This window comes from Procambarus clarkii, chromosome 69 (assembly GCF_040958095.1).
Source record: "Procambarus clarkii isolate CNS0578487 chromosome 69, FALCON_Pclarkii_2.0, whole genome shotgun sequence".
Taxonomy (NCBI): domain Eukaryota; kingdom Metazoa; phylum Arthropoda; class Malacostraca; order Decapoda; family Cambaridae; genus Procambarus; species Procambarus clarkii.
This window is the reverse complement of record NC_091218.1, coordinates 21,343,835-21,371,356: the sequence shown is the minus strand read 5'-3', so window position 1 is coordinate 21,371,356 and position 27,522 is coordinate 21,343,835. Positions and strand designations below refer to the sequence as shown.

The 27,522-nt window shown below is 51.9% G+C and overlaps 2 protein-coding genes across 3 annotated transcripts; one reads left to right on the top strand and one right to left on the bottom strand.

Moving 5' to 3' along the window:
• Positions 1 to 10,148: 10,148 nt before the first annotated feature.
• Positions 10,149 to 11,165, top strand: LOC123772259 (aggrecan core protein-like). Its single transcript, XM_045765345.2, has one exon. It carries the CDS (start codon positions 10,149 to 10,151, stop codon positions 11,163 to 11,165), a length of 1,017 nt encoding a protein of 338 aa, XP_045621301.2.
• Positions 11,166 to 12,739: 1,574 nt separating this feature from the next.
• On the bottom strand, positions 12,740 to 27,522 carry LOC123772133 (cysteine-rich secretory protein 2). 2 transcript variants are annotated; one of them, XM_045765132.2, is made up of 6 exons: positions 26,968 to 27,464; positions 22,296 to 26,710; positions 15,441 to 15,577; positions 14,715 to 14,860; positions 14,062 to 14,256; positions 12,740 to 13,128 (listed from the first exon to the last, which is right to left on the bottom strand). In XM_045765132.2, exons 2-6 carry the CDS (start codon positions 22,378 to 22,380, stop codon positions 12,879 to 12,881), a joined length of 813 nt encoding a protein of 270 aa, XP_045621088.1. In that variant the 5' UTR covers positions 22,381 to 26,710; positions 26,968 to 27,464; the 3' UTR covers positions 12,740 to 12,878. The 2 variants fall into 2 exon arrangements, with proteins under 2 accessions (XP_045621088.1, XP_069167298.1); XM_069311197.1 differs by lacking the exons at positions 12,740 to 13,128; positions 14,062 to 14,256; positions 14,715 to 14,860; positions 15,441 to 15,577 and having other exon boundaries at positions 25,191 to 26,710; positions 26,968 to 27,522.

The window sequence follows — 27,522 nt, the reverse complement described above, 5'->3', positions numbered from 1 at the left end:
AGTCAGCTGTCACGGGCTGCTTCCTGGGGTGTGTGTGTGTGTGTGTGGTGTGGGGAAAAAAAAAGTAGTTAGTAGTTAGTTAGTAAACAGTTGATTGACAGTTGAGAGGCGGGCCGAAAGAGCAAAGCTCAACCCCCGCAAAAACACAACTAGTAAACACACACACACACACACACACACATCTTTAGGAAGCAGATCGTAGCAGCTGTCTAACTCCCAGGTACCTATTTAGTTCTAGGTGATCAGGTGCATCAGGGTGAAAGAAACTGTTCATTCGTTTCCGGCTCCGCCGGGGATAGATCCCCGGACACTAGGGCTGTGAATCCCTAGCTCTGTCCACTCAGCCACCAGGCCCCAATATGTGTGTGTGTGTGTGTGTGTGTACTCATCTGGTAGTACTCGTGTAGTCGTTCTCACATAGATGGGTTTACGGGGGTCGAGAAATAGCTCCGTGGCCCCACCTTTTCCTCAGGTCAGTTAACGCAATGACTTTCATTCCTTCTGTCTCGTGTTGTAATTCTCTACAATGTTGTTAATTGGCTTTACCACAACACTCCTGGTGTGACCTGCTTCACTCACTAGCAGCCCCGACACTGTTGTTCCTGACACGTGTGTCGCTCATATGTGTCTACACCTGTGTCTACACCTGCCACCCCTGCCCCTCTGACCTTACTGTGTCTCACTTCCAACATTGTTCAAAGTGTTGTAGACCACTACACCACGACAAGGCCAAAGTACTGTAGACCACTACACGACGACAAGGCCAAAGTACTGTAGACCACTACACCACGACAAGGCCAAAGTGCTGTAGACCACTACACCACGACAAGGCCAAAGTGCTGTAGACCACTACACCACGACAAGGCCAAAGTACTGTAGACCACTACACCACGACAAGGCCAAAGTGCTGTAGACCACCACTACACTACGACAAGGCCAAAGTGCTGTAGACCACTACACCACGACAAGGCCAAAGTACTGTAGACCACTACACCACGACAAGGCCAAAGTACTGTAGACCACTACACCACGACAAGGCCAAAGTACTGTAGACCACTACACCACGACAAGGCCAAAGTACTGTAGACCACTACACCACGACAAGGCCAAAGTACTGTAGACCACTACACCACGACAAGGCCAAAGTACTGTAGACCACTACACCACGACAAGGCCAAAGTACTGTAGACCACTACACCACGACAAGGCCAAAGTACTGTAGACCACTACACCACGACAAGGCCAAAGTACTGTAGACCACTACACCACGACAAGGCCAAAGTACTGTAGACCACTACACCACGACAAGGCCAAAGTACTGTAGACCACTACACCACGACAAGGCCAAAGTACTGTAGACCACTACACCACGACAAGGCCAAAGTACTGTAGACCACTACACCACGACAAGGCCAAAGTACTGTAGACCACTACACCACGACAAGGCCAAAGTACTGTAGACCACTACACCACGACAAGGCCAAAGTACTGTAGACCACTTCCTTGCCTATTCTCGCGTGCTAACTCTACGCCTCACTGCTCAACCTAAAATATATTATAAATGACATTTCATTCCCTAGACTGTTGGAGCCTCGAACCACAGACCAGTAAAGTGTTAGCCAGTAGCCCTTACCACCACCACGTTATTTATATCAATGACCTTCATAGGAAATCCTTCATTTTTTCAAATCAATCCTACATAAGTCGTGGGTGTTATGATTGGTCAGGTGGTTCTAGGCACTGGTTCCAGGCACTGGTTCCAGGCAGTGGTTCCCGGCACTGGTTCCAGGCACTGGTTCCAGGCACAGGTTCCAGGCACTGGTTCCCGGCACTGGTTCCCGGCACTGGTTCCAGGCACTGGTTCCAGGCAGTGGTTCCCGGCACTGGTTCCAGGCAGTGGTTCCCGGCACTGGTTCCAGGCACTGGTTCCGGGCACTGGTTCTAGGCACTGGTTCCAGGCAGTGGTTCCCGGCACTGGTTCCAGGCAGTGGTTCCCGGCACTGGTTCCAGGCACTGGTTCCAGGCACTGGTTCTAGGCACTGGTTCCAGGCACTGGTTTCCGGCACTGGTTCCAGGTACTGGTTCCAGGCACTGGTTCAAGGCACTGGTTCCAGGCACTGGTTCCCGGCACTGGTTCCAGGCACTGGTTCCCGGCACTGGTTCCAGGTACTGGTTCCAGGCACTGGTTCCAGGCACTGGAATTCGGAGATATGATGGTAAACAAATCCTTCAATAGGAAATGGTAGGGTAATTAAGATAGGCAGTGCTGTATGTGTTGACAAACGCGGCTGGGATCTGCTGCGACTCACTCTCAGGGCACGTATGGTGTAGGCATTGGCTCTGTGGGCGAGCCAGCGGCTCTGTGGGCGTCGCCAGCAGCTCTGTGGGCGAGCTAGCGACTCTGTGGGCGAGCTAGCGGCTCTGTGGGCGAGCCAGCGGCTCTGTGGGCGTCGCCAGCGGCTCTGTGGGCGAGCTAGCGGCTCTGTGGACGTCCCAGCGGCTCTGTGGGCGTCACCAGCGGCTCTATGGGCGAGCCAGCGGCTCTGTGGACGAGCTAGCGACTCGGTGGGCGTTGCCAGCGGCTCTCTGGGCGAGCTAGCGGCTCTGTGGGCGTCGCCAGCGGCTCTGTGGGCGAGCCAGCGGCTCTGTGGACGAGCTAGCGACTCTGTGGGCGTTGCCAGCGACTTTCTGGGCGAGCTAGCGGCTCTGTGGGCGAGCCAGCGGCTCTGTGGACGTCACCAGCGGCTCTGTGGACGTCACCAGCGGCTCTGTGGACGTCACCAGCGGCTCTGTGGACGTCACCAGCGGCTCTGTGGACGTCACCAGCGGCTCTGTGGACGTCACCAGCGGCTCTGTGGACGTCACCAGCGGCTCTGTGAGTATCACTCACCCGGACGGGGTGATGGGGGGGTTGGGGGTGCCACATCGCACGATGCAATATTGGGGGTTTGTGAAGGAGGAACTTCAAAGATCAAAGGCCCGTGATTCTTTGAGAAGCGTCCAACACCCACACCTTGCATCCATCGCCGTCTCATAATCTTTTTATACATTACGGAGGTGTGAAGCCACGAGCTGAGGAAGTTTGAGTGTGTGTCGTGTCTTGATGTGTGGCCAGGGGGCTCATACACCCACTGGTGTGTGGCCAAGGGGCTCATACACCCACTGGTGTGTGGCCAGGGGGCTCATACACTCACTGGTGTGTGGCCAGGGGGCTCATACACCCACTGGTGTGTGGCCAGGGGGCTCATACACCCACTGGTGTGTGGCCAGGGGGCTCATACACCCACTGGTGTGTGGCCAGGGGGCTCATACACCCACTGGTGTGTGGCCAGGGGCTCATACACCCACTGGTGTGTGGCCAGGGGCTCATACACCCACTGGTGTGTGGCCAGGGGGCTCATACACCCACTGGTGTGTGGCCAGGGGCTCATACACCCACTGGTGTGTGGCCAGGGGGCTCATACACCCACTGGTGTGTGTGAGAGAGAGAGAGAGAGAGAGAGAGAGAGAGAGAGAGAGAGAGAGAGAGAGAGAGAGAGAGAGAGAGAGAGAGAGAGAGAGAGAGAGAGAGAGAAACACTGATGCGTTTGATGAACATCATGTCGTGGTAGATGGTTCATTACTGTTATTACAATACCATAACACAGTCCCTGTACTTAATTGTGTTATTGACAGTTATTGACAGTTATTGATGGTACTAGGGTGTTGTGTGTGTGTTGTGTGTTCTTCTTTAAACCCGCGTTAGTAGCTGGGAATGAGCTCATTAAATGTTTATACTTGTATTTTCTGTCTGTCTCTCTGTCTCTTTCTGTCTCTTTCTGTCTCTTTCTCTCTCTCTCTCTCTCTCTCTCTCTCTCTCTCTCTCTCTCTCTCTCTCTCTCTCTCTCTCTCTCTCTCTCTCTCTCTCTCTCTCTCTCTCTCTCTCTCTCTCTGTCTCTCTCTTTCTCTCTGCCTCTGTCTCTTTCTCTGTCTCTGTCTCTTTCTCTCTCTCTCTCTCTCTCTCTCTCTCTCTCTCTCTCTCTCTCTCTCTCTCTCTCTCTCTCTCTCTCTCTCTCTCTCTCTCTCTCTCTCTCTGTCTCTCTCTTTCTCTCTGCCTCTGTCTCTTTCTCTGTCTCTGTCTCTTTCTCTCTCTCTCTCTCTCTCTCTCTCTCTCTCTCTCTCTCTCTCTCTCTCTCTCTCTCTCTCTCTCTCTCTCTCTCTCTCACCCAGTGTGAGTGTGGGTTGGGACAGAGAAGATGAATATCTGAATTCCCCAACTCTGAACCAACACAAGCCATTGTGTTGCTGGAATACATACAGACCAGCATCAGGAGGATATATGATATGTCTCTCTCCATAAGCTTCTCAAACTCAAGATTTATCCACAAATTGTATTTTCTGGAATTTATCGGAGAGCTTTCACCTCTAGCAGGCTTGGTGGGGACAGTAAGCCGGCAGTTCGTCTAAAGTCCCTCAATTATTCATGATTTTTTTTTTCTATCTGAATTTTGTATTGGGGTAATGTTTCGGTATTTGCGGCTTCGGCGGGTAGGCGGTTCCGTGGGGGTTATACTCCTATGGGTGAAAAACATGACCTGCTTTGATTGTCTACTGTGGGGCTTGTTGAACTTGAAGTTCCTGGCTCCTTGTATGTATTACATTTGACGTTTTAGATATATGGTCTGGATTAATATCATTCAGCTTGCTGAGTATTGTATAGGTCCTGATGAGATGAGCCCTGTCATGTCATGTCATGTCATGTCATGTTACGTCGTGTCATGTCATGTCACGTCATGTCATGTTACGTCGTGTCCTGTCATGTCATGTTATGTCATGTCATGTCATGTCATGTCTTTTCATGTCATGTCATGTCATGTCACGTCACGTCATGTCATGTCATGTCATGTCATGTCATGTCATGTCATGTCACGTCACGTCGTGTCATGTCATGTCATGTCATGTGTGGTTTGTAGTGTTGTCCGTCTCGAGGTCCTTTATATCTATCATTGTTTAACCTGTGTCACCTCTTTTGTGTGAAGGAGGTAACTCTCAGACGCTTGGGCACCTCATAGCTGGGTGGACAGCGCTTCGGATTCGTAGTCCTGAGGTTCCGGGTTCGATCCCCGATGGAGGCGGAGACAAAGAGGCAAAATGTTTCTTTCACCCTGATGCCCCTGTTACCTAGTAGTAAATAGGTACCTGGGAGTTAGACAGCTGTCACGGGCTGCTTCCTGGGGGGTGGAGGCCTGGTCGAGGACCGGGCCGCGGGGACACTAAGCCCCGAAATCATCTCAAGATAACCTCAAGAAGGAGTTAGACGTTCTTTTGGTCTGTCGCGTTCCAGAGAACTGTTGTTGACAGTACTGTACATCCTGGTGGCTCTGGTATATTTACCACCTCTCTTTCTAATTGGGTGTATTGTACACATAATGTTTAAACTTTAAAGGATGGATCCGTGTGTGTGTGTGTGTGTGTGTGTGTGTGTGTGTGTGTGTGTGTGTGTGTGTGTGTGTGTGTGTGTGTGTGTGTGTGTGTGTGTGTACTCACCTAGTTGTACTCACTTGTACTTGCGGGGGTGGGGTGGGGGAGGAGCTCTGGCTCTTGGGTCCCGCCTCTCAACTGTCAATCAACTGGTGTACAGGTTCCTGAGCCTACTGGGCTCTATCATATCTACACTTGAAACTGTGTATGGAGTCAGCCTCCACCACATCACTGCCTAATGCATTCCACCTGTTAACTACTCTGACACTGAAAAAGTTCATTCTAACGTCCCTGTGGCTCATTTGGGTACTCAGTTTCCACCTGAGTCCCCTTGTTCGAGTAACCCCCCGTGTTAAACAATTTATCTTTATCTATCTTGTTTATTCCTCTTAGTATTTTGATGGTAGTGATCATGTCTCCCCAAGCTCGCCTATCTTCCACCGACGTTAGGTGCGTGTGTGTGTCTTGAAAAATAAGCCATGGGTTGCTAGGATATTTCTGGCATGGTTATAGGCTTACAGCTTCAACAGATAAAAAGTCGTTCATGTTCTGTTGTCCCGAGACCTAAAGAATAAATAATCAAGTTACCCATTACTTCATACTGTCGCAACATCGTTTTCTTTGAATATCTAGCAATCCATTTTCTGTGGCAATCAAGGACGTCTTATATAGGGCTTTGTTGTTCTTCTTTCATAAAGACACAAAAAACAATACCTGAATTTACCTGTGGGACCACTATATCTCTAGTGGCCTCGACCAGGACAGGATGCCGGCAACTTGTCAAAGGTCCAGCTGGCTTTTGAATTTTAGCAATGGCCACGGTTCGTACCCCTAGCTGAGGAGGATTGACTGGGCGCCAATCCTTACCTGTATCAGCCTCTGTTCACCCAGCAGTAAATGGGTGAACAGTCACTGATTCCTGAAATTAATTCATATTCATCAGTGAGGTTCACATGCGAGCAGCCGCGTCCAACAGCCTGGTTGACCACGAGGAGGCCTGGTCAGAGACCGGGCCGCTCGGGGACATTGATCCCCGGAAACAACGTAAGGTAACCAGTTTTTTATTTGTTAATGTGGTTGGTTAAGGTTATGTTTGTGTGAGAGTCTGCCTTGTGAGTCAGCCAGGCGATGAGTCAAGCGGCCGGTGAGTAAGGCAGCAGGTGAGTATGGAGGCAGGTGAATGAGGTAACCTGTGGGTGTATGGAGGCAGGTGAGTAAACTGGTGAGTAAACTGGTGAGTAAGGTGAGTAAACTGGTGAGTAAGGTGAGTAAACTGGTGAGTAAGGTGAGTAAACTAGTGAGTAAGGTGAGTAAACTGGTGAGGTGAGTAAACTGGTGAGTAAGGTGAGTAAACTGGTGAGTAAGGGGAGTAAACTGGTGCGTGAACTGGTGAGTGAACTGGTGAGTAAACTGGTGAGTGAACTGGTGAGTAAGGTGAGTAAACTGGTGAGTAAGGTGAGTAAACTGGTGAGTAAGGTGAGTAAACTGGTGAGTAAGGTGAGTAAACTGGTGAGTAAGGTGAGTAAACTGGTGAGTAAGGTGAGTAAACTGGTGAGTAAGGTGAGTGAACTGGCTGGTGAGTCATGGGGAAGATGAACCCTAATGTTGCAAATTGGTGGTAAATTAGGACATAATTGTGAAGAAGTTAAATGTCAGAGTTTAGGTAGTGTTCCTTGTGTGTTTATCCATGCACCAGTATGATTTATGCCTGCTGGGTCGACCTGCTAGCTCCTGGACCCCGCCTTTCTAACCGTCGGGTGTCTCTTGTACTGACTCCCCACCTGGTTTTCAATGATATCTACTACATATATTTTAATTTAACACACACGCACGCGCGGGGACACGAACAAGGGGACACAGGTGGAAACTTAGTACCCAGATGAGCCACAGAGACGTTAGAAAGAATTTTTCAGTGTCAGAGTAGTTAATAAATGGAATGCACTAGGAAGTGATGTGGTGGAGGCTGACTCCATACACAGTTTCAAATGTAGATATGATAGAGCCCAGTAGGCTCAGGAATCTGTACACCAGTTGATTGACAGTTGAGAGGCGGGACCAAAGAGCCAAAGCTCAACCCCCGCAAGCACAATTAGGTGAGTACAATTAGGTGAGTACACACACATACAAGGATACTCCAGGAAAGAGTATGTTAGTGTGAGTAGAGAAGCTGAGAAAAGGTATGAAAATGATATAGCTAATAAAGCCAAGACAGAGCCAAAGCTACTACACAGTCACATCTGGAGGAAAACAACAGTGAAGGAACAGGTGATGAAACTTAGAACGGGTTAAGACAGGTACACAGAGAATGACAAAGAGGTGTGTGAAGAACTCAACAAGAAGTTCCAGGAGGTCTTCAGAATAGAACAAGGAGAGGTCACTACGCTAGGAGAGGTGGCAGTAAACCAGGCAGCTCTGGAAAGGTTCGAAATTACAAGAGATGAGGTCAAGAGGCACCTGTTGGATCTGGACGTGAGAAAGGCTGTTGGCCCGGACGGAATCTCGCTATGGGTAATGAAAGAGTGTGCAGGAGCACTTTGCTTGCCACTCTCCATAGTGTATAGTAGGTCACTGGAAATAGGAGACCTACCAGAAATATGGAAGACGGCGAATGTGGTCCCAATATACAAAAAGGGTGACAGACAAGAGGCACTGAACTACAGGCCAGTGTCCTTAACTTGTATATCATGCAAGGTGATGGAGAAGATCGTGAGAAAAAACCTAGTAACACATCTGGAGAGAAGAGACTTCGTGACAACCCATCAACATGGGTTCAGGGAGGGTAAATTTTGCCTTACAGGCTTAATAGAATTCTACGATCAGGTGACAAAGATTAAGCAAGAAAGAGAAGGATGGGCGGACTGCATTTTTTTTTGGACTGTCGGAAAGCCTTTGACACAGTACCCCATAAAAGGCTGATGTATAAGCTGGAGAAACAGGCAGGAGTAACTGGTAGGGCGCTCCAGTGGATAAGGGAGTACCTAAGCAATAGGAAACAGAGAGTTATAGTGAGGGGGTGAGACCTCAGATTGGTGTGAAGTCACCAGTGGAGTCCCACAGGGCTCTGTACTCGGACCTATCCTGTTTCTGATATTCGTAAATGATCTCCCAGAGGGTATAGACTCATTCCTCTCAATGTTTGCTGACGACGCCAAAATTATGAGAAGGATTAAGACAGAGGAGGACAGCTTGAGGCTTCAAGAAGACATGGACAAGCTGCAAGAATGGTCGAGCAAATAGTTGTTAGAGTTTAACCCAAGCAAATGTAATGTAATGAAGATAGGTGTAGCAAGCAGGAGACCAGATACAAGGTATCACTTGGGAGATGAAATACTTCAAGAGTCAGAGAGAGAGAAAGACCTGGGGGTTGATATCACGCCAGACCTGTCCCCTGAAGCTCATATCAAGAGGATAACATCAGCAGCATATGCCAGGTTGGCTAACATAAGAACGGCTTTCAGAAACTTGTGTAAGGAATCTTTCAGAACATTATATACCACATATATCAGACCAATCCTGGAGTATGCGGCTCCAGCATGGAATCCATATCTAGTCAAGCATAAGACTAAACTTATGTGTGTGTGTGTGTGTGTGTGTGTGTGTGTGTGTGTGTGTGTGTGTGTGTGTGTGTGTGTGTGTGTGTGTACATGCACGCGTGCGTGCGTGCGTGCGTGCGTGTGGAGGGACTTGCAGAGGGAGTGATGGTGTCTCGACATCTTAGCGCCGCTGATGCTGTCTTAGCCTGGGGGTGAAATTTTGAGTGCTGACCCCAAGAGCCTTGACCTTTAATGTGTTCTCCTTACATCTTCTCCCCCCCCCCCCACGACACGTCATGCCCAGGCTTACAACCGGCGCATCTTCAACTGTGCAACACAGGTCCACCACGATCTTAGGAAGCGGAGGAGGAATTCATGGAGAGGAGAGAGGTTACACTTGAGTTTTACTTGAAGTTGAACCTCAAGTGATTGTTAAGCGTGTTAACATGATAGGACGCGGGCAAAGTCTTGACAGTGTTGAGGTCAGACCAGCGGGCAGACATGGAGATGCCATCCCCAGGCCCGGGCCCTCATGGCTATCACAAACATAGACTAAATCTTGTTCTCAAGGTCGGAATGTGTCGTGTTAGGTGTGTGGGGGGGGGGGGTGTGTGGTGGGGGTGTGGTGTGGTGGGGTGGGGTGTGGTGTGGTGGGGTGAGGGTGTGGTGAGGTGTGGAGGGTGAGGGTGTGGTGGGGTGTGGTGGGGTGTGGTGTGGTGGGGTGTGGAGGTGTGGTGGGGTGAGGGTGTGGTGGGGTGTGGAGGGTGTGGTGTGGTGGGGTGTGGGGCGGGTATGGCGGGGTGTAGTGGGGTGTGGAGGTGTGGATGGGAAAGTGCCACACCACCCCACCCACCCCACCACTCAACCCCATCTTTGATAACTATCACATGTAATCAGAACAAGTGGAAGACCTGAACAAAATACACGTCAAAAGCGACATAGATCCAAATACACGACATCATAGAATAAAATCGGTGGAAGAGGCAGAGAAGACAACACAGAACGTGAGTAAGATAACAGAGCAATAAACAAGTGGGGAAAATACAGCAGAGATTTAGGGAGTAAGACCAGATAAAACAGTGAAGCAGCAAAACTTTCAGAAACAAGGAACACAATTAAAGCAACAGTGTTAAAGGTTTTACAACTACCCAAGTTATGGAGTGTACGAGGCACCAGTGCCACAGGGAGCCACAGGCTGTCGAGGACACGTGCGGCCTACCACAGGCTGTGGAGGACACGTGCGGCCTACCACAGGCTGTGGAGGACACGTGCGGCCTACCACAGGCTGAGGAGGACACGTGCGGCCTACCACAGGCTGTGGAGGACACGTGCGGCCTACCACAGGCTGTGGAGGACACGTGCGACCTACCACAGGCTGTGGAGGACACGTGCGGCCTACCACAGGCTGAGGCGGACACGTGCGACCTACCACAGGCTGTGGAGGACACGTGCGGCCTACCACAGGCTGAGGAGGACACGTGCGGCCTACCACAGGCCGTGGAGGACACGTGCGACCTACCACAGGCTGTGGAGGACACGTGCGGCCTACCACAGGCTGAGGAGGACACGTGCGACCTACCACAGGCTGAGGAGGACACGTGCGGCCTACCACAGGCTGAGGACACGTGCGGCCTACCACAGGCTGAGGAGGACACGTGCGGCCTACCACAGGCTGTGGAGGACACGTGCGACCTACCACAGGCTGAGGAGGACACGTGCGGCCTACCACAGGCTGTGGAGGACACGTGCGGCCTACCACAGGCTGAGGCGGACACGTGCGGCCTACCACAGGCTGTGGAGGACACGTGCGGCCTACCACAGGCTGAGGAGGACACGTGCGGCCTACCACAGGCCGTGGAGGACACGTGCGACCTACCACAGGCTGTGGAGGACACGTGCGGCCTACCACAGGCTGAGGAGGACACGTGCGACCTACCACAGGCTGAGGAGGACACGTGCGGCCTACCACAGGCTGAGGACACGTGCGGCCTACCACAGGCTGAGGAGGACACGTGCGGCCTACCACAGGCTGTGGAGGACACGTGCGACCTACCACAGGCTGAGGAGGACACGTGCGGCCTACCACAGGCTGAGGCGGACACGTGCGGCCTACCACAGGCTGAGGCGGACACGTGCGGCCTACCACAGGTTGCATTCTACCACATCAGATAATATACATGTTTCAGTTTGCGAATTTGTAAATGGAACTAGAGATATTTGAAGGCTGAAATACCATGAAGTGTCTATTAGACAGAGGATGTCTAAGAAGGATACGGAGGTAGCAACACATAATAAATAGGAAAGAAAAGGAAAATGAGAAATGCAAGGAGACCAGAAAATGGCATAAACAGTGCACAAGAAAGCTTGGGAGGAGAGAGTACTAGAGAAATAGTGCGGCTTCCAAGCTTATTGAAGCAACAGCGTGTACTACAGTGGGGAGCAGTAGGAGGCTCACCTTAATGGGCCTCCAGTACAAACGGACAAGCAAGAGTGACTTGATCATCATACCCTCCTTCCCCTCTCACACATCAGGGGGAAAGCACCAAGCCATTGCGACTATCCCTTTCCACGACGACCTTTTTCCACTTTGCGACGACCTGATCCCTTTCCAGTGCTATATAGTGTAATTACCTAAGTGTAGTTACACTATATAGCACTGGAAAGGGATCAGGATAAGGATGTGGGATGGGACGGGGGTAAGGAATGGTGCCCAACCACTTAGACGGTCGGGGATTGAACGCCGACCAGCATGAAGCGAGACCGTCGCTCTACCGTCCAGCCCAAGTGGTTGGTCTCACACATTGAAATGCAGTAACATGAAGAACGGTCTCTCCCGAAATAACAGAAGCAGCCCAGCTGTGGAGAGTAGCATGAAAATTATCTTCACAAATGCAGATGGAGTTACAAATAAAGGGATAGAGATAGAGGAAAGAGTGGCCATAGAACAACCACACATTATCGAAATAACAGAAACAAAACTGACAAGTGTTAGAGGAAATACAATCTTCCCAGAAGGTTATCAAGCAATAAGGAAAGATAGGAAGAACATAGTTACCTGTAGCAGGTGGCTACAGGTGACGGATGTCCCAATCCTGAGCACTCCAGGTGCAAACTCTGTGACCAAGAACTGGGGCATGATCTCCCACACTACATCACAAAATGCCCAGTTATCAGACCATTCAGACCCGTTGGCATGAGGTACCTGGAACTTTGCAATGACTTCATTCACTCTCGTGTTCTTGAAGATATCCTCATATGGCACCCAAAATTTGCCACTGCAGGCTACTGAACATATGACCCTGTATGACCAACCATCCTGCGAGATGGAGACTATGTATCACTGCTACCTTATTCACTCTTGTGTTGATGACGTCCTCATAATGTTGGGTAATGACTACACCTCCGTCACTCCCACATACACCGTCACTACACCTCGTCACTACACCTCGTCACTACACCAACCACCGTCACTACACCACCGTCACTACACCTCGTCACTACACCTCGTCACTACACCTCGTCACTACACTTCGTCACTACACCATCGTCACTACACCATCGTCACTACACCACCGTCACTACACCACCCTCACACCCATACACTTACTGGTCTTCCTGTGAGCGTAGTGTTGCTTGAAGACATCTCGCCTACTCGAGACACCTCCTGGCAGGAAGTCCCACACAAAGCTATGTTGATGTAACAACATGTTTCTAAACTAGTGAGGAGACCAGTCAAACAATCTACAAATGGTTAATGTTTATTATGAAATAATCTTATCAGTTGACGAGCGTTTCGGGCACAGCCATAGCAGTGGTTTAGCAGGCTCGTGTGTACGTGTGTATGTCATACGTACACACACACACACACACACGCGCGCGCGAGTCTCAGGGGTAGGTGATCTTGCCCTTACATTTGCAAGTTGCCCGACAGTGACGAAGACGTTCCAAGCCCTCCTTACTTCTTGTATTACAGAGCCAGGCGGGGAAGGCCAGCTGGAGCTCCTTGCAGTTGATCCAGAGGTCGCCGTAGGGGCAGGAGTTGGTGCAGAGCCGCTTGCCCTTACAGTGCCCAGGGCACCCAGAACAGGGTGTGCCCTGGGCATAGGGCCGGGGCAGGCTCTGAAGGTAGTTACCTCTGCAGGGATGGAGGTTTACCCATTAGACTGGCATTGTCACGTCTTAGGAAATAAGTACATAGGATACATTTTACATAGGGAAGTAGGGAAGTACCTACATTGGACAGTACCTACATGGGAAGTACCTACATGGGACAGTACCTACACAAGGAAGTCCACACACACTCAGTAAGGGACCCCCAAAGTGGGGTCCGGTAGAGGGCCCCTAAGAAAGGTCCGCAACAGGAATATAGAAAACGATGTGTCTGCCTATCACAGTCATCAAGCCTTTTGTACATGACCCAGCAAGCCTCTCCTTAACGCGTTTACCTTGTGTTGATTCCTGGGAACAATGGCCCCGCGGCCCGGTCTCTGACCAGGCCTCCTGGTTGGTTGTCTGGTCAACCAGGCTGTTATACATACACCTGCTCACGTCTACGCATGGGGTAGTACACCCACACACACACACACACATACAGGGACCAGTACACACACACACCCACACACAGGGACCAGCACACACACACACACGGACCAGCACACACACACACACACACACACACACACACACACACACACACACACACACACACACACACACACACACACACACACACACATACAGGGACCAGCACACACACACACACGGACCAGCACACACACACACACACACACACACACACACACACACACACACACACACACACACACACACACACACACACACACACACACACACATACAGGGACCAGCACACACCCACACACACACACACAGGGACCAGTACACACCCACACCCACACACAGGGACCAGTACACACACACACAGGGACCAGTACACACACACACAGGGACCAGTACACCCACACACACACCCACCCCTACACCCACACACCAGTACACACACACACACACCAGCACACCCACCCAGGAAAGGAGACAGTACCACTTACATGGGGCAGTAGTTGCAGACATAGTTGTAAAAAGGTTTGGGTGTAGCGAGGGCGCAGAAGGCGAGGCCGCAGCCCACCTGGTGGGAGGAGTGCCACACCATCTGGGTGTAGTGCCCAACCACCTCCAGGTCGTTCTTCCTCCCGCCATACGTGAAGTTGTCCTTCTCCAACCACCAGGTTTTGACGGCGAAGAACCTGAACACACACATACAGGAGCGTCAGTAGCTGTGAGGGGGTGGGTAACTGGGTGGAATAGACGTGGGTGGATAGAGAACTGGGTGAATGGATGGGGGAAGGGAGGGTTAGAGACTATCCCGGCCACCGTTAGGTATCCCTCCTAGTATATTTGTATATAAAAGAGTAAATGTCTGTCTGACTCTGGAGGGGCGTCAGTTTAAGGAGAGAGAGAAGCTAGGGGATATCTTAACATACTAAGAAGGTTAGGTAAGGTCGGTGTTTTCTATGAAGATTTTCAAGGTAAACTAAAATATTCACAATAAATTAGTATGTCACATATGCACGTATTTAATAAGTCAATATTGACTATAAGAAAGTGCGAGAACGGGTTGGATATACATACATATATATATAGATATAGTAAATAATAATTTATGAATAAGAAGAAAAACATATAGAGAGAACGGGAGACGAACCATGGAACTTGGTGTGTGGCGACGAAGATGTTCTGGCCGCAGGCGCCGAACTCGTGGACGGTACGACCGGTGGCGTTGTCGTGGACCAACAGTTGACAGGCGTCGGCCCACCGTTGAGCGCCCAACGCTGCTGCCGCCGACCAGCTCTGAGGATACAGCCACGCCACCGTGTTAAACAACGCTGACCAGACCCTTCGTCGTCCCTTCACCTTCTAGTGTGTGGTCTGGTCAACATACGTCAGCCACGTTATTGTGACTCATCGCCTGCCTGTTAAACAACCTTTACTCATCACACACAGAGATCACACTAACGTGATGCATCAAATGAACAAATCCACAAGGGCCGTGACGAGGATTCGAACCTGCGTCCGGGAGCATCCCAGACGCTGCCTTAATCTCACTTAATCTCAGTCGATTATGGCAGGGTCTGGGATGCTCCCGGACGCAGGTTCGAATCCTCGTCACGGCCCTTGTGGACTTGTTCATTTAACCTTTACTCACGTATCACCCAACCACATTACTCTGCTTCCTGGAGTGCCGGACCAACCGGGTTGTGGATACCTGGGACCCACATATCCACAACCGCTATTTGGGATATCAATGATATCATATGGAATTACACGTGTTATCCTTGTGTATGGGGGACACCTGTCACTATAATTAGTGTAAGACCTTCTCCCTGTCTCACCATGGTCACCATATTCCTCTGACTCACTCCACACTCACCATCGCCAGCATATTGGAGGCAGGAGGCTTGACCTTTGACCTGAAGAAGTTGTGGAATTGGACGAGTTTCCGCTGAATGCTGTGTTTGGCTGGCTCCAGTGACCTCAGGTGCAGCTTGGTGCCGAAGAGCCGAGGTCCTGTGGAGGGAGGGGGGGGGGGTTAGTGGTGGTGGTGGTGGTGGTTGTTGTGGTGCTGTGGTAGTTGTGGTGATGGTGGTGCTGCGATGGTTGTGGTGGTGATTGTGGTGGTTGTGTGGTGTGCTGGTTGTTGTGGTGTGGTTATGGCGGTGTTGTAGTTGTGGTGGTGGAGTGATGGTTGTGATGGTGGTAGTGTGTTTTGCTCATGGCCGTACCGATAGGTTGTGTGCTGGTACCTGTTGTTGTTGTTGTAGTATCCAGGTGATTGTGGTTAAGATTAAGTGGTAGTTACTGTGAATTGTGGTAGCGTGGTGAGGGTGGCGGCCATGGTAATGTGAGAATGGTTATAGCACTGGTAGTTATGATTGGAATAGTTACAGTGCATAGTGTATAATAATACTAATAATAAATATAATATTACAATAGAATTGTTGACTATAATACTTGTATGTGACTTCTGAAGGTCCCTACATGGTCTCAGCCAGGCTCACTGTAGGAGGGAACCCTTACGATCTCTCTCACACTCTCCCTGGCTCTCTCACACACTCTCCCTGGCTCTCTCACACTCTCCCTGGCTCTCACACTCTCCCTGGCTCTCACACGCTCTCCCTGGCTCTCTCACACACTCTCCCTGGCTCTCTCACACTCTCACACACTCTCCCTGGCTCTCACACACTCTCCCTTGCTCTCTCACACTCTCACACACTCTCCCTGGCTCCCTCACACTCTCCCTGGCTCTCTCACACTCTCCCTGGCTCTCACACACTCTCCCTGGCTCTCTCACACTCTCCCTGGCTCTCTCACACTCTCCCTGGCTCTCACACACTCTCCCTGGCTCTCACACACTCTCCCTGGCTCTCTCACACTCTCCCTGGCTCTCACACACTCCCTGGCTCTCACACACTCTCCCTGGCTCTCTCACACTCTCCCTGGCTCTCTCACACTCTCCCTGGCTCTCACACACTCTCCCTGGCTCTCTCACACTCTCCCTGGCTCTCACACACTCCCTGGCTCTCTCACACTCTCCCTGGCTCTCACAAACTCTCCCTGGCTCTCACACACTCTCCCTGGCTCTCTCACACTCTCACACACTCTCCCTGGCTCTCACACACTCTCCCTGGCTCTCACACACTCTCCCTGGCTCTCTCACACTCTCCCTGGCTCTCTCACACTCTCCCTGGCTCTCTCACACTCTCCCTGGCTCTCACACACTCTCCCTGGCTCTCACACACTCTCCCTGGCTATCACACTCTCCCTGGCTCTCTCACACTCTCCCTGGCTCTCACACTCTCCCTGGCTCTCACACACTCTCCCTGGCTCTCACACACTCTCTCTGGCTCTCTCACACTCTCCCTGGCTCTCTCACACACTCCCTGGCTCTCACACACTCTCCCTGGCTCTCTCACACTCTCCCTGGCTCTCACACACTCTCCCTGGCTCGCTCAAACACTCTCACACACACTCCCTGGCTCTCACACACTCTCCCTGGCTCTCACACACTCTCCCTGGCTCTCTCACACTCTCCCTGGCTCTCACACACTCTCCCTGGCTCCCTCACACACTCTCACACTCTCCCTGGCTCCCTCACACACTCTCCCTGGCTCCCTCACACACTCTCTCACACTCTCCCTGGCTCCCTCACACACTCTCTCACACTCTTCCTGGCTCTCACACACTCTCCCTGGCTCTCACACACTCTCCCTGGCTCTCTCACACTCTCACACACTCTCCCTGGCTCTCTCACACACTCTCCCTGGCTCTCTCACACTCTCCCTGGCTCTCACACACTCCCTGGCTCTCTCACACTCTCACACACTCTCCCTGGCTCTCTCACACTCTCCCTGGCTCTCTCACACTCTCCCCGGCTCTCACACACTCTCCCTGGCTCTCTCACACTCTCCCCGGCTCTCTCACACTCTCCCTGGCTCTCTCACACTCTCCCTGGCTCTCTCACACACTCTCACACACTCTCCCTGGCTCTCACACACTCTCCCTGGCTCTCACACTCTCTCCCTGGCTCTCTCACACTCTCCCTGGCTCTCTCACACTCTCCCTGGCTCTCTCACACACTCTCACACACTCTCCCTGACTCTCACACACTCTCCCTGGCTCTCTCACACTCTCCCTGGCTCTCTCACACACTCCATGGCTCTCACACACTCTCCCTGGCTCTCTCACACTCTCCCTGGCTCTCTCACACACTCCCTGGCTCTCTCACACTCTCCCTGGCTCTCACACACTCTCCCTGGCTCTCTCACACTCTCCCTGGCTCTCTCACACTCTCTCTGGCTCTCTCACACTCTCACACACTCTCCATGGCTCTCTCACACTCTCCCTGGCTCTCTCACACTCTCTCTGGCTCTCTCACACTCTCACACACTCTCCATGGCTCTCTCACACTCTCCCTGGCTCTCTCACACTCTCCCTGGCTCTCTCACACTCTCCCTGGCTCTCTCACACTCTCCCTGGCTCTCACACACTCTCCCTGGCTCTCACACACTCTCCCTGGCTATCACACTCTCCCTGGCTCTCTCACACTCTCCCTGGCTCTCACACTCTCCCTGGCTCTCACACACTCTCCCTGGCTCTCACACACTCTCTCTGGCTCTCTCACACTCTCCCTGGCTCTCTCACACACTCCCTGGCTCTCACACACTCTCCCTGGCTCTCTCACACTCTCCCTGGCTCTCACACACTCTCCCTGGCTCGCTCAAACACTCTCACACACACTCCCTGGCTCTCACACACTCTCCCTGGCTCTCACACACTCTCCCTGGCTCTCTCACACTCTCCCTGGCTCTCACACACTCTCCCTGGCTCCCTCACACACTCTCACACTCTCCCTGGCTCCCTCACACACTCTCCCTGGCTCCCTCACACACTCTCTCACACTCTCCCTGGCTCCCTCACACACTCTCTCACACTCTTCCTGGCTCTCACACACTCTCCCTGGCTCTCACACACTCTCCCTGGCTCTCTCACACTCTCACACACTCTCCCTGGCTCTCTCACACACTCTCCCTGGCTCTCTCACACTCTCCCTGGCTCTCACACACTCCCTGGCTCTCTCACACTCTCACACACTCTCCCTGGCTCTCTCACACTCTCCCTGGCTCTCTCACACTCTCCCCGGCTCTCACACACTCTCCCTGGCTCTCTCACACTCTCCCCGGCTCTCTCACACTCTCCCTGGCTCTCTCACACTCTCCCTGGCTCTCTCACACACTCTCACACACTCTCCCTGGCTCTCACACACTCTCCCTGGCTCTCACACTCTCTCCCTGGCTCTCTCACACTCTCCCTGGCTCTCTCACACTCTCCCTGGCTCTCTCACACACTCTCACACACTCTCCCTGACTCTCACACACTCTCCCTGGCTCTCTCACACTCTCCCTGGCTCTCTCACACACTCCATGGCTCTCACACACTCTCCCTGGCTCTCTCACACTCTCCCTGGCTCTCTCACACACTCCCTGGCTCTCTCACACTCTCCCTGGCTCTCACACACTCTCCCTGGCTCTCTCACACTCTCCCTGGCTCTCTCACACTCTCTCTGGCTCTCTCACACTCTCACACACTCTCCATGGCTCTCTCACACTCTCCCTGGCTCTCTCACACTCTCTCTGGCTCTCTCACACTCTCACACACTCTCCATGGCTCTCTCACACTCTCCCTGGCTCTCTCACACTCTCCCTGACCATATTGGGACATGACTGGGGACCATGTAGGGACATGACTGGGGACCATGTAGGGACGTGACTGGGAACCATGTAGGGACATGACTGGGGACCATGTAGGGACATGACTGGGGACCATGTAGGGACATGACTGGGGACCATGTAGGGACCATGTAGGGACATGACTGGGGACCATGTAGGGACATGACTGGGGACCATGTAGGGACATGACTGGGGACCATGTAGGGACATGACTGGGGACCATGTAGGGACATGACTGGGGACCATGTAGGGACATGACTGGGGACCATTTAGGGACATGACTGGGGACCATGTAGGGACATGACTGGGGACCATGTAGGGACATGACTGGGGACCATGTTGGGACATGAATGGGGACCATGTAGGGACATGACTGGGGACCATGTAGGGACATGACTGTGGACCATGTAGGGACATGATTGGGGACCATGTAGGGACGTGACTGGGGACCATGTAGGGACGTGACTGGGGTCCATGTAGGGACGTGACTGGGGACCATGTAGGGACGTGACTGGGGACCATGTAGGGACATGGCCAGAGACCATGTAGGGACGTGACTGGGGACCATGTAGGGACATGGCCAGGGACCATGTAGGGACATGACTGGGGACCATGTAGGGACGTGACTGGGGACCATGTAGGGACATGACTGGGGACCATGTAGGGACATGACTAGGGACCATGTAGGGACATGACTGGGGACCATTTAGGGACATGACTGGGGACCATGTAGGGACATGACTGGGGACCATGTAGGGACATGACTGGGGACCATGTAGGGACGTGACTGGGGACCATGTAGGGACGTGACTGGGGTCCATGTAGGGACGTGACTGGGGACCATGTAGGGACGTGACTGGGGACCATGTAGGGACATGGCCAGGGACCATGTAGGGACGTGACTGGGGACCATGTAGGGACATGACTGGGGACCATGTAGGGACGTGACTGGGGACCATGTAGGGACATGACTGGGGACCATGTAGGGACATGACTGGGGACCATGTAGGGACATGACTGGGGACCATGTAGGGACATGACTGGGGACCATGTAGGGATATGACTGGGGACCATGTAGGGACGTGACTGGGGACCATGTAGGGACATGACTGGGGACCATGTAGGGACATGACTAGGGACCATGTAGGGACATGACTGGGGACCATTTAGGGACATGACTGTTGACCATGTAGGGACATGGCCAGGGACCATGTAGGGACCATGTAGGGACATGACTGGGGACCATGTAGGGACGTGACTGGGGACCATGTAGGGACGTGACTGGGGTCCATGTAGGGACGTGACTGGGGACCATGTAGGGACATGGCCAGGGACCATGTAGGGACGTGACTGGGGACCATGTAGGGACGTGACTGGGGACCATGTAGGGACATGACTGGGGACCATGTAGGGACATGACTGGGGACCATGTAGGGACATGACTGGGGACCATGTAGGGACATGGCCAGGGACCATGTTGGGACGTGACTGGGGACCATGTAGGGACGTGACTGGGGACCATGTAGGGACATGACTGGGGACCATGTAGGGACATGGCCAGGGACCATGTTGGGACCTGACTGGGGACCATGTAGGGACGTGACTGGGGACCATGTAGGGACATGACTGGGGACCATGTAGGGACGTGACTGGGGACCATGTAGGGACATGACTGGGGACCATGTAGGGACGTGACTGGGGACCATGTAGGGACGTGACTGGGGTCCATGTAGGGACGTGACTGGGGACCATGTAGGGACATGGCCAGGGACCATGTAGGGACGTGACTGGGGACCATGTAGGGACGTGACTGGGGACCATGTAGGGACATGACTGGGGACCATGTAGGGACATGACTGGGGACCATGTAGGGACATGACTGGGGACCATGTAGGGACATGGCCAGGGACCATGTTGGGACGTGACTGGGGACCATGTAGGGACGTGACTGGGGACCATGTAGGGACATGGCCAGGGACCATGTTGGGACGTGACTGGGGACCATGTAGGGACGTGACTGGGGACCATGTAGGGACATGACTGGGGACCATGTAGGGACGTGACTGGGGACCATGTAGGGACGTGACTGGGGACCATGTAGGGACGTGACTGGGGACCATGTAGGGACGTGACTGGGGATCATGTAGGGACGTGACTGGGGATCATGTAGGGACGTGACTGGGGACCATGTAGCGACATGGCCAGGGACCATGTAGGGACGTGACTGGGGACCATGTAGGGACATGACTGGGGATCATGTAGGGACGTGACTGGGGACCATGTAGGGACGTGACTGGGGACCATGTAGGGACGTGACTGGGGACCATGTAGGGACGTGACTGGGGACCATGTAGGGACGTGACTGGGGACCATGTAGGGACGTGACTGGGGACCATGTAGGGACATGGCCAGGGACCATGTAGGGACGTGACTGGGGACCATGTAGGGACGTGACTGGGGACCATGTAGGGACGTGACTGGGGACCATGTAGGGACATGACTGGGGATCATGTAGGGACGTGACTGGGGACCATGTAGGGACGTGACTGGGGACCATGTAGGGACGTGACTGGGGACCATGTAGGGACATGACTGGGGACCATGTAGGGACATGACTGGGGACCATGTAGGGACATGACTGGGGACCATGTAGGGACATGACTGGGGACCATGTAGGGACATGACTGGGGACCATGTAGGGACATGACTGGGGACCATGTAGGGACGTGACTGGGGACCATGTAGGGACATGGCCAGGGACCATGTAGGGACGGGACTGGGGACCATGTAGGGACATGGCCAGGGACCATGTAGGGACATGGCCAGGGACCATGTAGGGACATGACTGGGGACCATGTAGGGACGTGACTGGGGACCATGTAGGGACGTGACTGGAGACCATGTAGGGACATGACTGGGGACCATGTAGGGACGTGACTGGGGACTATGTAGGGACGTGACTGGGGACCATGTAGGGACATGACACATGGGATACACACGTCGGTCGGTGCGCCAGGTGCGGGAGACGCGGTGTGTCGCGACAAGAACCACCACAGTTAGCTGGAGCAGCCACTCCCACCTCATCCTCTCTGTCTTCCTGCCTCCACGTCCTCCTGGAAGCTGTCTTCCTGCCTCCACACCCTCCTGGAAGCTGTCTTCCTGCCTCCACGTCCTCCTGGAAGCTGTCTTCCTGCCTCCACGTCCTCCTGGAAGCTGTCTTCCTGCCTGCCCGTCCTCCTGGAAGCTGTCTTCCTGCCTCCACGTCCTCCTGGAAGCTGTCTTCCTGCCTGCCCGTCCTCCTGGAAGCTGTCTTCCTGCCTGCCCGTCCTCCTGGAAGCTGTCTTCCTGCCTGCCCGTCCTCCTGGAAGCTGTCTTCCTGCCTCCACACCCTCCTGGAAGCTGTCTTCCTGCCTCTACGTCCTCCTGGAAGCTGTCTTCCTGCCTCCACACCCTCCTGGAAGCTGTCTTCCTGCCTCCACACCCTCCTGGAAGCTGTCTTCCTGCCTGCCCGTCCTCCTGGAAGCTGTCTTCTTGCCTCCACGTCCTCCTGGAAGCTGTCTTCCTGCCTCCACGTCTTCCTGGAACCTACCTTCTAGTATACACGTCGTCCTGGAAGGAAGGAGCCAAGGAGGCGATAGTTCCAGGTTTTGATCTGCTCCAACTTGCTTTTCCTAGGAACTAGAAATCCTAGCAAGTGTCAGAATACTGGAATGTCTTAGATCTGGAGACTCCAAGCAGCTGAAAGTCCTAGATACTGAAATCATGGACGATTTTCGAACGCTTAGTCACTGAAATCCTGAACGATTTTTCGAACCCTTAGACACTGAAATCCTGGACGATTTTTCGAACGCTTACACACTGAAATCCTGGACGATTTTTCGAACCCTTAGACACTGAAATCCTGGACGATTTTCGAACGCTTAGTCACTGAAATCCTGAACGATTTTTCGAACCCTTAGACACTGAAATCCTGGACGATTTTCGAACGCTTAGTCACTGAAATCCTGAACGATTTTTCGAACCCTTAGACACTGAAATCCTGGACGATTTTCGAACTATTAGTCACTGAAATCCTGGACGATTTTTCGAACCCTTAGACACTGAAATCCTGGACGATTTTCGAACCCTTAGACACTGAAATCCTGGACGATTTTCGAACTATTAGTCACTGGAATCCTGGACGATTTTCGAACCCTTAGACACTGAAATCCTTTACGATTTTTCGAACCCTTAGACACTGAAATCCTGGACGATTTTTCGAACCATTAAACACTGAATTCCTGGACGATTTTTCGAACCCTTAGACACTGAAATCCTGGACGATTTTCGAACGCCTGGAACGTCTATAAAGCGTCATTTCGTCGCTCGTCCCACTACTTGTCTAAAACTTTATCTTTATGTCTTCATTTCTTTATTTCTGTTCACTTGCATCTTCGGCTTTAGCGAGCGGCTCCTCAACCAGCCATGGCGCGTGTCGCTGCTTCACTTATATACTTAAAGCTTTAGTTCACTTTTATACTTAAAGCTTAAGTTCACTTATGTAAATAAAGCTTTAGTTCACTTATATAATTAAAGCTTTAGTTCACTTATATAATTAAAGCTTTAGTTCACTTATATTTGTAAAGCCTTAGAGCACTTATGCATTCGAAGATTTAGTTCACTTATGTAATTAAAGCTTTAGTTTGCTTATATACTTAAAACTTTAGTTCACTTATATACTTCAAGCTTTAGTTCACTTATATAATTAAAGCTTTAGTTCACTTATATAATTAAAGCTTTAGTTCACTTATATAATTAAAGCTTTAGTTCACTTATATTTGTAAAGCCTTAGACCACTTATGTATTCGAAGATTTAGTTCACTTATATACTTAAAGCTTCATTCCACTTTTATACTGAAAGCTTAAGTTCACTTATATCATTAAAGCTTCAGTTCACTTACATAAAGCTTCAGTTCACTTACATAAAGCTTCAGTTCACTTACATAAAGCTTCAGTTCACTTATATACTTAAAGCTTCCTTAAGTTCACTTATATACCTAAAGCTTCCTTAAGTTCACTTATATGCTTAAAGCTTCCTTAAGTTCACTTATATGCTTAAAGCTTCAGTTCACTTATATACTTAAAACTTCCTTCAGTTCACTTATATACTTAAAACTTCCTTCAGTTCACTTATATAATTAAAGCTTAAGTTCACTTATGTAATTAAAGCTTCCGTTCACTTATATATTTAAAGCTTCAGTTCACTTATGTAATTAAAGCTTCAGTTCACTTATATACTTAAAGTTTCAAATCACTTATATACTTAAAGCTTCAGTTCACTTATATTCCTAAAGCTTCAGTTCACTTATATACTTAAAACTTTCTTAAGTTCACTTATATACTTAAAGCTTCCTTAACTTCACTTATATACTTAATATTTCCTTAAGTTCACTTATATACCTAAAGCTTCAGTTCACTTATATACCTAAAGCTTCAGTTCACTTATATACCTAAAGCTTCAGTTCACTTATATACCTAAAGCTTCAGTTCACTTATATACCTAAAGCTTCAGTTCACTTATATAATCCAGAGAACTTGGCAACATAATATAAGTGTGGTGTTGGTGTAGCAGGTGTTGACCCGTGCCACAGGTGCCTGGCACTTCATGGTCACCAGTGCCACACTTTACCAGCACCTTGAGTGTTATCTTGAGGGGGCAACACTTATGTGTTCTAAGTGTCGCACTTATACTAGCGAGATGTCGTCTTACTGGTCTTCAAGACGCAAGTCTTAGTGATATTGTTCAATTGTTAATTTGGTCAATATTTGAATATATTAACTTGTAGGTGCTACAGATTAACATTATTATTGGGTAAGGATAATTTTTGGCTTAGTTGGTTTTTAGATCTTGGAGGTGATGTGTGTGTGTGTGTGTGTGTGTGTGTGTGTGTGTGTGTGTGTGTGTGTGTGTGTGTGTGTGTGTGTGTGTGTGTGTGGGTGTGTGTGTGTGTGTGTGTGTGTGTGTGTGTGTGTGTGTGTGGGTGTGTGTGTGTGTGTGTGTGGGTGTGTGTGTGTGTGTGTGTGTGTGTGTGTGTGTGTGTGTGTGTGTGTGTGTGTGGGTGTGTGTGGGTGTGGGTGTGAGTGTGTGTGGGTGTGGGGGTGGGGGGGGATCTCCCCACTTGGTTCACAGGTATAGTCTATGCCAGTGCCCAATCAGTTTCAACATCTATGGACTGCAAGACATATTAGGGGTTTCAACACTGGATTCCAGGATGGGTCATCTTTCCCAAATCTGAAAGAAATTTTGCTTTCCTTTTCAATTTTCAGAAGAGAGTTTTCTTTTGGGGGGGAAGGAGTGTAGATGTGAAGACAGTTATTATCGCTCACTATAATACGGGCTCACCATAGCCCGTGCTGCTTGGAACTTGTTGTTTCAGGTAGTGAATCTTAAACAACAACCACAAGCTCACTACAAATATTATTAGTCTCACCAACCGGTCAGACACCGGTTGTCAACTTCCACCAGTGTCACCAGACGAAGCTACAGATAATGAACTAGTTCCCGGTCAACTTGCTTACTAACTTCTCGGTCAATTTTACCACAAAATCAAATGATTTTAACACCTTATTTGCGCGATATTTCTATCTGAGCTTCTCTGACCTTCCGCAGTAACCGCTATACGCAGAGATAAACGTTTCAGTTCACTGGGTAGCACTATCTTTGCGTGGACCGGGAGATATCCAGATATCGTCCAGGTATTTGGACGGCCTGGTTATCGAGGGGTGTTACCGGAAGATGTAAGGAGTTGGGGAAGGTGTGTGTGGCCGGCCTCAAGCGACTCTCTTTTGCCTGAGTGCACAATTTCCAGGAAGAATTCTCATGTTGACACGTTAACCCTTGACGGTATTGACGGGGGCTACAGGGTGATGGTGACCTGCTGGGCAGATAGTGAGGGGCTGCAGGGTGATGGTGACCTGCTGGGCAGATAGTGAGGGGCTTCCTCGTGATGGTGACCTGCTGGGCAGATGGTGAGATGAATGTCAAGACGGTGGAGAAAAAAAAATGTCTTCTAAGTAGAGCACAAACACACGACGGGCCGCCAGACGATGGAGTGATTATAACTCTACGGCGTTGGAAGACTGTTGAGCGGACGCCAGGCGCAAGGACAGACGCCAGGCACAAGGGCGGACGCCAGGCACAAGGGCGGACGCCAGGCGCAAGGACAGACGCCAGGCACAAGGGCGGACGCCAGGCACAAGGGCGGACGCCAGGCGCAAGGACAGACGCCAGGCACAAGGGCGGACGCCAGGCACAAGGGCGAACGCCAGGCACAAGGGCGGACGCCAGGCAGTGGAGAGAGTGGTCAGGAGGAGACGCGGAGTGACAGGTAGAGGGACGGGACACTCGGGGCGGACGCCACCGCTCATACAACACCTGCAACAGTATAGATCAAGTTTTAATTAGTATTTCCTTCACCACTGACAGTCATGGAGCCAGGTGGCCCGCAGAGACAGCTGGGGGGGGGGGGGTCTGAAGACAGAGAGACAGGGGGGGGAGACAGAGGGAGGGGGGGACACAAGCTGGAGCAGGTGGCGGGGGGACAGGAAGCCAGCAGACACTCACACAGTTATATAATGACAATATGGTCCACTACACAAGCTAGTATGACACAACTTAGTCCTCAGTATTACGGGCGAGCAAGTCGAGGGTTTGGTGGCGTTTGTGGGCGGTGAGGGCGGCCTGGGGCGTGGGCGGCCTGGGGCGTGGGCGGCCTGGGGCGTGGGCGGCCTGGGGTGTCGGTGGTGAGGGCGGCTTGGGGCGTGGACGGCCTGGGGTGTGGGCGGCCTGGGGTGTGGGTGGTGAGGGCGGCTTTGGGCGTGGGCGGCCTGGGGTGTCGGTGGTGAGGGCGGCTTGGGGCGTGGACGGCCTGGGGTGTGGGCGGCCTGGGGTGTGGGTGGTGAGGGCGGCTTTGGGCGTGGGCGGCCTGGGCGGCCTGGGGTGTGGGTGGTGAGGGCGGCTTGGGGCGTGGACGGCCTGGGGTGTGGGCGGCCTGGGGTGTGGGTGGTGAGGGCGGCTTTGGGCGTGGGCGGCCTGGGCGGCCTGGGGTGTGGGTGGAGTGGGCGGCCTGGGCGGCGTGGAGCGTGGGTGGCAGAGGCAGCGTGCGGGCAGGCTGAGAGCTGAACTAGGAGTGCCGCAGGTCGAATTAAGGCACCCATGCTGTTGAGGTTCAGGGGTGCCAACTGGTG

Bases quoted from the DNA above. Each gene is read 5' to 3' on its own strand.
- LOC123772259 (XM_045765345.2), top strand. From the start codon at position 10,149: ATGGAGTGTACGAGGCACCAGTGCCACAGGGAGCCACAGGCTGTCGAG.
- LOC123772133 (XM_069311197.1), bottom strand. From the start codon at position 27,492: ATGGGTGCCTTAATTCGACCTGCGGCACTCCTAGTTCAGCTCTCAGCC. The intron at 26,711-26,967 runs GTAATACTGAGG...ATACTGTTGCAG, and splicing joins AACCCTCGACTTGCTCGCCC to GTGTTGTATGAGCGGTGGCG.